This window comes from Hoplias malabaricus, chromosome 16 (genome assembly GCF_029633855.1).
Source record: "Hoplias malabaricus isolate fHopMal1 chromosome 16, fHopMal1.hap1, whole genome shotgun sequence".
Taxonomy (NCBI): Eukaryota; Metazoa; Chordata; class Actinopteri; order Characiformes; family Erythrinidae; genus Hoplias; species Hoplias malabaricus.
In genome coordinates, this window is record NC_089815.1 from 17,184,947 (window position 1) to 17,199,246 (window position 14,300).

Genomic DNA, 14,300 nt, shown 5'->3' on the forward strand with positions numbered 1-14,300 from the left:
AAAAGGGTGATGTAGGCTGTGCATCTCCTGATTATACTTCTATAGACAGCATTTTCTTATACTGTATATTTAGCTTATTGGAGTACCACCTACTGTTTTATTTAAGCAACTGTACGTATAAAAGTACACTATGGCAGCATATTTCGACAAGGTAGATAGCATAACTCGTCAGAACACCTGGCACAGGATCCGCTGTGCCATACTTCCGGTATTAGTGTGACGGGACAAAGCACAGTAACATCTCGGTCACAGCTCATGCTGGCCATTTCACCATAATAATCTTATAATTCTTTATTAAGGGTATTTGGACTGTGAATATCGCCTGCTTATAGTTCTTTTTCTTATACATTACATATAGCTTATCAGAGTATGTTGCATAGCAGCCACTGTTTTATTTAAACAGTATGTATAAAATTACACTAAAGCAGCACATTTCCGACAATTTTAAAATGTGTCGAATTGCCCTTAAATATTTCAGGGAACAGCGAGAAATGTGTTGCCTCTTGTAAAGGATTGACAGCTTACCTCCTTTAAAAAAAACATGGCAAAACAATATTTCATTCCTGATGTTTGTGAGGTATACTTTTACGAAATAAACAAAAATATTTTCTTGGAGAATGCGGGCATCGATCCCGCTACCTCTCGCATGCTAAGCGAGCGCTCTACCATTTGAGCTAATTCCCCTACTCAGCGGCGGCCTGTGCTCAGCTATAGGAACGAGTTATGCTAGCCAACGTATTCGATATTAACTACATATATAAAAAAATCTTTAAAATAATTCATTGCCCTAGTCCGAGCACACATCACATAGACGAATATAGAGATTGACACACACAGCGGAGAGCATAAAACAATTATGAAATGCATCTGCAATTGACGTTAGTTAATAAAATGTATGTTTATGTTAACGTTAGTTTACGAACATTTGTCAACCGTACGACATATTTCGTTGCTAAGCCTTTTATGTCATGTGCAAACGTGTACAAACTAAGTTTCAGCCGAGTAACTTAATTAAGTTTTCTTACTTAATTTGATATGTAACGGGCTGTTAGCTGATGCTACATAAAATAGTTCACGTTAATAATTCCGGTCGGGCTGTTATCTTTCCTTCCGCTATAATGTCAGAGTTTGTCCTGGTTGTAGCTATCACTACAGCAGTCGTTTTGGAAACGCATGTGAGGCTCAGAAAATATTCTCTAACGTTTCAGCTGTACAACACAACATACAAAAATTACAGGAGGAAAAAAAGACAAACATATCAAAGGCAGTGAGTTTTAAGGTTGAAATAAGGGGTCGAAACGTCGCTTTCTGTCTATCCGGGAAACACACTTCTGCCAAAAAAAAGTGCGTGTTGTGTCGCTGCAGATAGAAGAGAAATACAGGAGAACAGAGGAGGAGGAGGAGGAGGAGGAAAGAGAAAATTGCACCACAGCGACTCATCGAATGTTTCCCTGCACTTCAGGCACAGACACTAACGCAGTCAGTAAAAGCCTCTTCTGTCGGGACCATGGTAAGTTGATATTGTTGTTGCACGCCATAAAAAAATAACCGTGAAATGCGTATACGTTGTAACCTCGACCCATGCACTGCGACAGTACACTAGTATGAAAGCAGTACAGTTGTCCGTTATTTTTTTCTATTGTGATGTTACTGCAGCACATTGCTATTCATCTTTGCTTTACCCATATATATATTTAACAAAGATATAGATCTGTTAAATCTCTCATATCTCTTTCATTAATTATTGATTTTTAAATGAAATTAGGTCATCTTACTGCAGTATGTTTGTATTCATTTTGAGATTGTTCAGTGTCAGAAATAACTAGAATAAAAACACAAGGCAAATTGGTCTCTGTCCATCATATACACATAAACATATATAAACATACATGGCTCTGATCCACACACAGGCCACTGTTGTACTTAAAACAGATCCCACTGAGATATCTTCATGAGGACTTAAGCTGCAAGAATCTTGATGCCTTCTGTTGCACTTGAAGGACATCAGCTACAAGAACATGATTCTTTACTGATGTTCATTCATTCATTCATTCATTCATTCATTCATTCATTGTCTGCAACTGCTTATCCAATTCAGGGTCGCGATGGATCCAGAGCCTACCCGGAATCACTGGGCGCAAGGCAGGAAAACACCCTGGAGGGGGCGCCAGTCTTTCACAGGACGACTGATGATCTATACAATTAAAATTATTGTAGAAATAATATATTTACAAGAGAACATAGCTTTTCTGTTAAAGTCATTAGAACCTAAAGACCTTCCATCATTTTGTTTGGCTTTTATTGAGTTCTGATTGAAAATTCAAAGTACAAGTGTGTTACAGGGCGGTACGGTGGCGTAGCAGGTAGTGTCGCAGTCACACAGCTCCAGAGACCTGGAGGTTGTGGGTTTGATTCCCACTCCGGGTGACTGTCTGTGAGGAGTTAGTGTGTTCACTGTGTGGGTTTCCTCCTGTGGTCCAAAAACACACATTGATAGGTGGATTGGCAACTCAAAAGTGTCCATAGTTGTGTGTGTCACTCTATGAAGGACTGTACACAGTGAATTAAATGTAAAAAAAAACAAATAGCACCATAATTATCTTATCATTTAAAAGGGTTATTTAGGCTGTGCATCTCCTGATTATACTTCTATAGTCAGCATTTTATACTGTATATTTAGATTACTAGAGTACCACCTACTGTTTTATTTAAGCAACTGTAAGTATAAAAGTACACTATGGCTCCCAATTATTCTGGATAGGCTCCGCACCCACCGTGACCCTGAACTGAATAAGCGGTTACAGACAATGAATGAATGAATAAACTTGAAAAAACCATGCTCTGTAAATTGCTCTGTAGTCCCTGAGTGAATCACATTATGCTCTATAAAGAGGGTCCTCCCTGGGGTGACCAAATTTAAGAGAGGTTAGGGCAGAATCTCTTATATATCCTGGGCACTAGATGTCAGGATTGTGGCTGTTATAAAACACCCTGGCGCCCCCTCCAGGGTGTTTTCCCGCCTTGCGCCCAGTGATTCCGGGTATGCTCTGGATCCATCGTGACCCTGAACTGGATAAGCAGTTACAGACAATGGTGAAGAATCAATATGGAAAACAACTAATCAGAGTTAAGACTCTATACAAACTATGGACTGCAAAGAGAAGAATGCATTTAGAAACTTTAAGAAATTTTACATTACATCAAACATGTTTACTTAAAGTGTGACAAATATCGGTGTCATGAATCAATATTGTTTTTCGTATAGACTTTATACCATGTTTCTCTTGTGTTCTGGTGTTGTTCTCCCATCCCTGTTTCCTGTTTTGTCTGAAGCTTCAAGTGAAGTTGTGGTGGCTGACATTGCTCAGCTGTGCTGTGCTGCTCTTCTCAACCACTGGGACCCCTTATGCTGCTGACTCTGACAAAGGAAGGAGGAAAGTGGTGCATGTTTTAGGTAAATACCCTCAGCCATTCACTTCAAATCAGAACTAAAATATGTTTTTATTAGACAAGGTGTGTTACAAATGGGAAATTTTATTTTGGTGCATATACAGGGAAAATGTCACATATTATAGGTTTTGAATTGCACAATCAATGTCACACAATGCACTAGCAAAGCAATAACAGGGCATACTGCATGATAATAATGTTTACATAAGGCATCTGGCACAGAAACACCATACAGTTTATTTATTTCATTATAGTCGTGGCTGTGAAATGCACACTAATGTACTGTACATTGACAACGTATCTGTCTAAATTTTATATGATTAGCCTCTTTAACTAGGTCACCTGTAGTAGAGCAATATGTATCAGATCATAGACACAAATGATTTTACATCAAAAGAGATACAATTCACCAAATATAATATAAGAATTATTGTAAATACTTAAGTTTCTAAATACTCAAAAAAAGTTATTGATAGTATTGAAAACCGCCTGTCATTAATCAAATTTCCAAACATAATTAATGTAATTTCTCATTACTTATAAGTCATTACTTCCCTGGAGATGGTTCTGAAGAGATTAATTATAAGGAAGTATAAGATACGGGGAAACAAGGATTTCCAAACCTGATATCCAAGTAATTTATAAAAGATATAGGCAAAATAGAACTCCTGGTGTTCACAGAATAACGGATTTAACTTTATTATATTTGTCTGGGATTGCACTGATTGTGGGAAGCCAAAAATGAAAGCACCTGCCGAGACTAAAATAAGTAACAATGCCCCTGCAGATTTATTGGAAAATGTGGTAGTACTTGACAAGGATGTATTTAAGGCAAAGTGTAGACTTGATTAAAAACAGAAAAATGGACTATACTGAGTTGCTGGCTTTTGTGTAAGTTTCTGTTAAAATAATGTTAATTTGACTAGAAATAAATGATCTGAAGTGCTGCAGAATACTGCTTGATGTTGTCTGATAAACAGTATATTCCTCTATGACATGGACATTTACTTATAATACAGTGATGGATGGTTTGCATGCACTGTGATTTCACACTGTTCATGTTCTGTATGACTCCTGAGGGAGCTGAAAGAGACCTTCATAATTTTACAGATTTAGTGCCTGTCCTTGTGTATCCTTTCATGTTCGTTTATTTTTGCTAGGGCTCATAAGTTTCAAGTTAAGACCTCTGTGGAATATATGAAGTGTATGAAGAGAGTTTGAGCTGCTGCATGTTTATGAGCAAGTTTGTTGGTTTTGTACACATGCAGTAAACACTTTAAGACCCCAGAGGTTTATGTAGAGGAGGATATTCAGTTGCTTAGATGTTGGTCATGTTGTGCTTTCCTGGTCATTTCTTTGTCGGGTGCAGTGAAATTGGCCTTTATAAATACAGGCTGCACTGTCTCTTCACCACAGAGTGGGTTCACAGTGCTTTGGCATTACCATGAAGTGAGCTGTCCCTTTTCTCAAAACACATCCATGGCTTTTTATATGTCAGGCAGAGAAATTATGCAAGGATGTGTTTACTATTCTGCTTTCATCTGCAAACATTTGTTGGCGACAAAAAATTCAGACAGACATTGACGGGAGGGTTTTAATGGCCAGATGTCAGGGCTGATTTTAGGCACTGTGATCTGTCCTGAAAAGCTCAGATTGTGTTGAAGCTGAGTCATTGTTTCGCTGCCCAGGGCACTTGGGCTGAAAGACGGAGAGGCGTACACATGAAATCCAGCTCCTGGGGGTCTCCTGCGGCTCTTAAGAATCTCTCTAAAGAAATTGTGGGGATTTTGGCTAGCTCAAATGAGGCTAACCAGAAATCATGTGTTCACCTTTTTTTTTTTAAAGAAAGATGTAAAACCTAAACAATATTTATGTCCAAAATGATACTGATGCTGATACTGAAAATGAAATAGTCAACAGTTAGCATTGTACCAATCATTTTAATTGGATCATAGCTTCCAGTCACTATTAGTATCGTTAGAATATTGGTTACTGTAGTTTTCATTACAAATATTGATCACAGATCAATGGTGGGGTGGGCGGCAGGGGGCGGGGGGAGGGTTTAATTGTGTTCACTAGGGTCTGAATTATTTATCATTTTTATATTGAAATTGTGATATTCAAGACCTGCAAATTTAAGTATAGCCAACATTATCAAGAACCCTGAAGCCTTGATATTTGATGTTGAATCAAGATAGCAATAGGAACATTGTTATAGGATTCAATATAAAGCCCCGATGAAAGGGACTGCAGTCACAATGACTGATTGATTTATTGACAGATGGTTCGGGTCGAACATGCCCATTCAATACCAGTGATTCTGCAGAAAGATATGAAAAAAGGATTTAGTGAGGCACATTTTTCAACACATTTTCCCTAATTGCATATGCGGTTTAAAGCAAGAGGACTGTATCGGCTCAAATGCTTGACTCTTACTCTCAAAATGTGTTATGGCTTTCTTAAGGCCACCTTACAGCGTTGCACCATGAAGCATCGAAGTGATAGATGCGAAGAACATTCTATTTGTGAGCTCCTGTTCAAGTTCAAAGTGACATTCAAGTCACATGTGATCTACTTTGTCTTACTTTGTCTCACTGTGGTTTTAATATAGTAATGGTGAAATATACGCTGTGATGTGCTGAGAAATTAAACAATGCTTGGAGTCACTCAGTCCTCAAGCACCGCTGTTTGAAATTATGGTTTAGAATTTTTGGAAGCTATGGAATTTATGCTGTGTTGGATTTGGCATGGTTAGGGTTTAGTTAACTCCCCAACTAAAGGACTTTGTTTGGAAAGAATTGTGTTCTATTCCTGTAATACCATAGTGGTGTTGCATCACCTTGCTTAAGCCCTTTTCACACCTAAAAACCAAGATGTTACCAGGTTATTTTTATGCTTTATTTTGGCTTTGTCTCTTTCACACATGCAGTCACAAGTACCATGAAGTGGAATTTTACCAGGATGTAAGTGTTCATACATACTGTGAAAATCGTGTTAACAGGGAATGATGTTCTCAGCGTGACCAACCGGCAGAATCTTCATTTCTGAATTTATTAAAAAATGAAATGTGCTCCTCACACTTTTTTTCCCTCTCACAAAGACTGCAAAAAAAAAACAAAAAAAAAAAAAACACACACACAAACTGGTCTTGCTGTGTTACTTATTTTTGCTGTTTTGCTGCAGTATTCTTTGTAAAATACATGCACTTAAGTTTGCCAGCTATAATCTTGACATTGCTTTATTTCAGAGAAGTGTTCACACATCATGTGTCCTGGTAATTTTCCTGGTTTTGTGCAAGTAAATTGGCATGTTAACATTTCTAAGTCAATTTAACACTTTCCCCTACCTCTTATGTGCACTGTCTGCATATGTGAAAGGTGCTTGTGACTCTTTTTTGTCTGTATGTCTTTATATGATATATATTCATTGTACTAAAATGCTGAAAGGAGTACTTTTCATTAATTTCATTAAAAATGAAGATGTCATTAATAATAAAAAACACTAAATGCAAGACATGTTGACTACCTTGAAGCCATTCAGAAATTGCAGATAGAGGCAGATGGAGTCCTTTTGGAAATAGGACAAGCTATAAGCCTGGTCTGAACTTCTTTTACTGTCCTGCTTTAGAGGATGATACCGGAGCTGTGATTGTGCAGACCGCTCCAGGTAAAGTGGTCACTCATCGCGGTGGGACCATCACCTTGCCGTGCCGCTTCCACCATGAGCCTGAAAATGTAGATCCTGCTCGCATCCGCATTAAATGGACCAAGGTGACGGATGCCTTCCAGTTCCAGGACGTGTTTGTGGCTTTGGGCAGACAGCAGCGGGCGTTTGGGCCGTACCGTGGGCGTGTGGATTTGGAGGAGGCCGGACCAGGAGACGCCTCAGTCATTATCCACAACATTACCCTAGAGGACTATGGCCGTTACGAGTGCGAAGTCACCAATGACATGGAAGACGACACAGGATTCGTCAGCCTAGACCTTGAAGGTTTGTGCCGTTTGATCAATATTATTAATCAAATTAAATAAAATGTATTTGTATAGAGCTTTTTACAACTGATATTGTCACAAAGCAGCTTCACAGAGTTCCAGTCAAGACAGAAGTTTTAACATAAAATGTAAAACCCTCAGTTGAGCAAGCCAGGGGTGACGGTGGCAAGGAAAATCTCAGAGCTGAGGAAGAAACCCTTGGGGTGGAACCAAGGCTTACAAGGAGGGACCTATCCTCTGGTCAATCAACCTACAAATTATTGACAAAAATAAAAGGACCCTATGCATCACATAGGTCTGCTGCTCATGTGTAATGATGATGACAATATTATTAATTAGTAATATCATTAGTAATAGTTAAGAGTCCATTAAAACTAGTCCAAGGCAAGTAGCAGGAGCTAAAGCATGGGCAGCTGGTTTGAAGCTGGTAGCAGTGAGAACTCCACAGTCATCCAATCAGCGTCCAGTCGGACAGGTGGGCAGTCGTCCTCTCAGAAAAAAGTAGAGGGATGGAATTAGTTTTGATCTGTTTGGGTGTATGTAAAACAGAGAATGTGAACATTTCCAAAGTGTGGTTAATGACTCTGGAAGATCTGACTATAACAGCTCAAAGGAGACTAAAAGGACAGAACCAGAAGAACACACAGAAGGAGCATCCTGAAACACTGGCATCCCTCAGCTCCACCGTCGACAAACCTGAGTGATCCCATGAAGCGCTGGGACAACACCAGCGTCTCAGTTTACTATAATTCCCTGTGTCCATGGATCCCCTGGATCTGTCGCCTTTATCTATGAGGGTACATTAACTGCCAAAAGCTAAACTAAATAAATGAGTTTTCAGCCTAGGTTTGAATATTTTGACTGTGTCTGAGTCCTGAACATTTTCTGGAAGATCATTCCTTTATAAGAAAAGTCTCAGCCCCCAGCTGAGGCCTTCTAAATTCTGCAAACTATTAAAAGTGCAGTATTCTGTGATCTGAGGAATCATGGAGGCTCGTAATAGCAAATAAGTTCTTGCAGGTATTCAGGAGCGAACCCATGTAGAGCTTTATACATCAATAACAGAATCTTGTCATCAAATTTAACAGGCAGCCAGGGAAGTGATAACAGAACTGGACTGATATGTCCAAACATTTTAGTTTTAGAGAGGACCCTGGCTGCAGAATTTTGAACTAGTTAAAGTTTACTTAAATTCCTGCTGGTGCATCCTGACAATAGTGTGTTACAATAGTCAAGCCATGAAGTAATAAAGGTATGTACTAATGTTTCTGCCTCACGCAGGCATAGGGCATTTCTTATCAGTTCTTTCCATGTCCATGTGGGTTTCCTCCCGGGTCCTCTGTTTTCCTCCGATTGGTGATTCAAAAGTTGTCAGTGGGTGTGAGTGATTGTGTGTGTCGCCCTGTGAAGGACTGGCGCCCCCTCCAGGGTGTGTTCCTGTCTTGCGCCCAGTGATTACGAGGAGGTTCTGTTCCCACCGCGACCCTGAACTGGATAAGTGGTTACAGATGATGATGATGATGAGTTGTATGCATGAATAAAAATCATGTTTGTTTGTATTTAGAAAGAATCTTAGAGAACTGCCTACCAAATTTCTGCCTAACACAAAGCTGAATGTACAGAGGTCAAATGTGCGAGATATTTGAACACAGATGTTTTCTTATACTGTGATAAAACCATTATGTTAAACTCATATCAAATCAAATCAAATAAATTTGTATATCACTTTTTACAACTGGTGTTGTCACAAAGCAGTCTCACAGAATTCTGGTAAGACAAACTCAAATTGTACAATCTGCAGGTGTTGTCTTCCCGTACTACACCCGGCTTGGCCGCTATAAGCTGAACTATCATGAGGCAGAAGATGCATGTAAACAGCAGGATGCCATCCTGGCCTCCCACTCTCAGCTGCATAAGGCCTGGCTGGAAGGACTGGACTGGTGTAATGCTGGCTGGCTGGAGGATGGCTCAGTGCAATACCCCATCGCTCACCCTCGAGATCAGTGTGGCCGAAAGGACACTCCTGCTGGAGTCCGCAACTACGGCTACCGTCACAAAGACGACGAGCGCTATGACGCCTTCTGCTTCACCTCCAAGCTCAACGGTGAGTGCAGCTCCCTGGATTTGAAAACAATACACTGAAGAAAACATTAAACTATTTTTTACACAATCTTACAGGTAGGCGTTTCACAAATTTGACTGAATCCCCTGATCACAGTCTTGTTTTGCTAATCACAGTTATTATTTTAACAGATTTACCCTTTTCGAATAAGCCACTACAAATGTGAATTGGGGCAATTTTAATCAGTGTGTCTTAGGCATATAAAAAAATCAATAAACTAACAAGAAAAATCTAAACAGATAATGATTACTTCTGGGGCTATAGCACCTTTAGAACACAGTGGTGGTGAATGTTTATTTGAGCTCAAGATGTATGTATTTTCAGCTGGTTAATGGTATTAAAGTTTATATAGGTTTTATTTGATGCATATAACAAATGCAGTTTTCAAATGATTTTTCATATTAATACTCTTAATTGACAAAAAGGCAATAGTTTTATTAATATTCATCTAAAAATTACAGTTAAAAAAGAGATCGAAAAGGGAAAGATAGGGTAATTTTACATTCTGCATGTGTATAATCGTAATTAATTCCTCCCCATTTCTTTCGAATTCCTCCAGGCACAGTTTAAATATGATATGTCTTTTAAAAATATGGGATTTCATTTGATTTCTTGGTCACAGGCTAGAGTACACAGGACAGAAGCTTTGAGAAGACATTTGTTAGCAGCTTGAGCCCTGTTTCTTAATTAGCCTTTCAAATTGCTTGATATTGACAGGGCTACTGACACAAACATACTTGAGTTAGTTATTTTACAATATATTTTTTCAGTCATTTAGTAATGAACAAAAGAGAGTTATTTATGAACAGAAATAGTTGGCTAGTAATAACAAAAAGTAGGTATAAAGTTAATTTGAGATAGAGATGCGCGTAACAGCAGATACTATAATTAGTATATTGTCATTATCCATTATAGGAAAAACTTGTATCTCTGTTTTTGTCGATTTTTGAACACAGCAATTGTCCTTCCACATTGTGTGAAAATGTCACGAAGAATGGACCAATAGAAATGTTCCAAAATTAAGAGGAATCAGATATTTTTACTTTGATTTCCATTGAATTTAAGGTTTTTTTTTACTGTAACCTGTAAAGTTACTGTTTTGGAGATGCATGTTTCTGTTTGGACAGTGTCGATCTCAGTAATGTTAAATCAGAATGTTATAAAAATATTGCTATTAACTAAAACACATTTTGGTCATTTTTGGCTGTGTCCTTAAAAGCATTAAAGGCTCTATTAAATCCAGGCCTAGTCTGGGTCTGGGAAACCCTCCATGGAATTTGAGAGTAATTATGAGAGTGTCATGATATCAAATATATCATGACAAATGTTGTTAATATTTGTTTTATTTTAACTCTTTCCTTTCCTTGAAGTTCACTACAGGTTATACAGGGACACTCTCTTCCCCCTGCGATCTTGTAAGGCCTTGGGCAGGTGGATGAGGGCCAGTTTCTGTTAACTGGGCTATTAACAACACACACACACAATCCCACAACCTTTGAAAGGCACTTGCCAAACGATGCTAGTGCCAGTGAGGTCCAAGTTGCTGGCAGATGCTGATTAAAGAGCCTACAGAAACACAGCGCTAGCAGCATCACACACCCAGCTTAACAGTGACAGAATGATGCATCTGCTACAGCAGAATTTTCCAAATCAAATTTTTCTTTTTTTGGGGGCAGGGGGGATGATTTATTATGGCGGGTGGGGTGCAGAGTCACATCGTGACTGCGTAGGAATAATGAGTGTAAACTCAGAGGAGAGCCAAATTCATTTTGTCTGGATGAAGTGTGCATGTGCCTGTGTCTGTGGGTTTTATTTTTATGTTTAAACTCTTTGTAGAGAAGGGCGGTAATATCACATGGGTTCATGACTCCATTACAGGTCTCTGGGTCCACTTGCAATACGAGGCGCTAACCGGCTTTTCATTACGTCCTCAAATGTGTTATTACAAAGCACATTTTGTCCTGAAATGCACACAGCCAGAGCAATTGTGGCCGATACTCTGACACTGACCAGCTGGAGGACCTTTATGGAATGGCCCTCAGGGAAATATGAGGCAATATTCCTCCAAGCAGACAACAGCCATATCAACAGACAGTACATTGATGGCTGAGCTGAGAGATGTGGGGAGATGGAGGTCTTTAGGAGGGAAAATCAGTTTTTCTCTCTTGTCTCAGGTATAAACACAGTTCACTGTGAAGCCTGCAGATGGAACTGCATTTTGTTTCACAGTGCTTCAATCGGTCTCCACAATCAAGATCCCATTTCTGAAATTCTGTGCACTTTCTGACAGGGAGAAGCAAACAGAAGAAATTGATAATCTTTTTGATGGAGGGCCCTTGCCTTGCTTGGCTGAGGACACATTTTTGGACCTATGTGGTTGTGTATGATTGAAAATTCCAACCACACTTTAGATTCTGCTGTGTCTGGGCAAAGAGAAGCGTAGAGCACTGTAATCTCTTCAAGGACTTTTCTGTTTACTACCTTTTTTATGTGTCTATTTTAGGCCAGGTTTATTTCCTCAAACGCTTCAAAAAGGTCAATTACCCCGAGGCTGTGAAGGCTTGCCAGCGTGATGATTCGACAGTGGCCAAAGTGGGCCAGCTCTACGCTGCCTGGAAGTTCCAGCTTCTGGATCGCTGTGAAGCGGGCTGGGTGGAGGACGGCAGTGTGCGCTATCCCATCGTTAATCCTCGCTCCCGATGTGGTGGTTCCGAGCCTGGTGTCAGAAACCTTGGCTTCCCTGATAAAAAGTTTCGTCTGTATGGTGTCTACTGCTTTCGCAAGTACTCTGGCAGTCCAGAGGTCCAGACCACTACAGCTCCATTTAAAACCACCACAAAATTCACCAACAGCACTGGGAGAATTTGAAAACCTTGCATTTCAGAGCAGCTGTTTTGCTAGAACCTCAGCTTTTGCAGCTTTGCCGACATGACTGACAGATAAAGCAGATAAGCTAACAACCACAGCCAGGCTAGCACTGTGCAGTTGCACCTATACTATTTCACTCCCTTGCCTGAAATGAGATGTCAGTCATGTCTGAAGACAGCAGTTTAGCTAGTATTTTCTTTATGAACCCTAGCCTAGCCTGAGCTGACTGCAGTAGCGCACATACGCTTCTTTACTTATGTAGACTAGCATGGAGGGATGATGAGGACTGGGCTTTGGATTGCATTACTTTGTTTATCCATTGTGTCAAAGCAAGAAAAATGTTTTCTGAGAAAGCCTAGGCACCATGCTAATTGGCACCCAAGCCAGCCGGAGAGCTAATTTAGCGCACCTCATAATGAATTCACATTAGCCATAGGCCTCTCTGGTCTGGTGATTGTATGAGAGATGAGAGAGGATTGAAAGCCGAAGCTCCAGTCAGCCGTAAGCATGAGCTCGGCTTGGCACAGCATGGCTTGGCACTTTTTTCCTAACCTCAGTAGCGAATTTAAGCGTGCCAGTTACTATGCACACAATGACTGACCGCAGACACAAGCACCTTTTACAAGCATACTTTAGATGATCCTAATGTGAGTCCATGACTGCCTTTCATAATGCTGTTGCTTTACTACCTCATTAGTGGTCAGTAATTGCACTATTCATTCAACTGTGATGTGGCACATTGTTATCACCAGTACTGCATTTTAGATTAAAGTTATTTACCAGTTATATTTGTCTGTTTGCTCTGTGTCAGCTTCTAGACAACTGCTCGTAAACAGGCTTGTATAATGAGAGAAAAACGGTCGCTGCTGATTGTTAGTAAGCATGAGAGACACATTCTGTCTCTGCACAGATCTTTTGGAAGCAACAAAAGTGCCTACAGCATTTTAAGTGTCTCCCTGGAAAACGTGAGATATTTTTTATGTTTGTGTGGCCAGATCAGCAAAAGTAACAATGCCATATATGCCATAAAAGCAACAGAGGCTGAACAAATTTTGAGAGGTATCAGTTCATTAACCAAATGAAATTAGGCCACTATACGCAATCTTTCATTACAGGCTTTGTATTTTGTTTAGTACTGTTGTTTACTGTCTGGAAAGATACTTCAGACATACAATTAGTGAGTGCTGAGATAAAACGCTTCAAAGGTAATGAAAAGTTTTAAACTACAGCACAGAGATTAATCCATAATATTACGGCATGGCATTTTCTAATGAGATTTACTTAAGCAGGGTTGATTTTAGCTTCCATAGTGAAAAACTTTGGCAGCAGTATTGACTCATTTTCAAGTGGTACTGTGGAGGACATTTGTAGAAGTCACAGTGTCCCTCTGTTAACAATGCAGAGACAGTTATTGATGAGTAGCAATGCTCTTTTGGCCCAAATTATGATTGACTGAGTGACTGAGCTGGAAGCTACAGTATGTCCAAAGGAATGTAGACACCTTTTATATTTAGTGGAATCAGCTTCCTAGTGTTGGAGTGCTTTGCATCTAAAAGTTTACTTCAGATGTTTTGAGGAAATGATTCATAATAATCATTATTATAAATAAAAATATATGAATTTCAAATTAATTAATCATTAAAATGATGAAACATAAAAATAACTAAAGAAGTGTGATTTCATTCAAGACGAAGATGAATTGATTATATGAATAATGAATGATGACTGCAGAGTTAAGTTACGCTTCAACTGCTATGGGCAGTGTTCCTTTGACTGTTGCACTGTTGCTTCTAGGCAACATTTAATACATGAAACAGTATATATATGCAATCCTTATTGTTCAAAAATACTTAATAATCTGATAAATA

General features: G+C 39.4%; 1 protein-coding gene across 1 annotated transcript; it reads left to right on the plus strand.

Annotated features, from left to right (window-relative positions):
• The first annotated feature begins 1,250 nt into the window (after window positions 1-1,250).
• On the plus strand, window positions 1,251-14,300 carry hapln4 (hyaluronan and proteoglycan link protein 4). Its single transcript, XM_066647615.1, has 5 exons — window positions 1,251-1,510; window positions 3,334-3,454; window positions 7,078-7,440; window positions 9,244-9,546; window positions 12,068-14,300. Exons 1-5 carry the CDS (start codon window positions 1,508-1,510, stop codon window positions 12,430-12,432), a joined length of 1,155 nt encoding a protein of 384 aa, XP_066503712.1. The 5' UTR covers window positions 1,251-1,507; the 3' UTR covers window positions 12,433-14,300.

Bases quoted from the DNA above. Each gene is read 5' to 3' on its own strand.
- hapln4 (XM_066647615.1), top strand. The intron at 3,455-7,077 runs GTAAATACCCTC...GTCCTGCTTTAG, and splicing joins GAAAGTGGTGCATGTTTTAG to AGGATGATACCGGAGCTGTG. The intron at 7,441-9,243 runs GTTTGTGCCGTT...TACAATCTGCAG, and splicing joins CGTCAGCCTAGACCTTGAAG to GTGTTGTCTTCCCGTACTAC.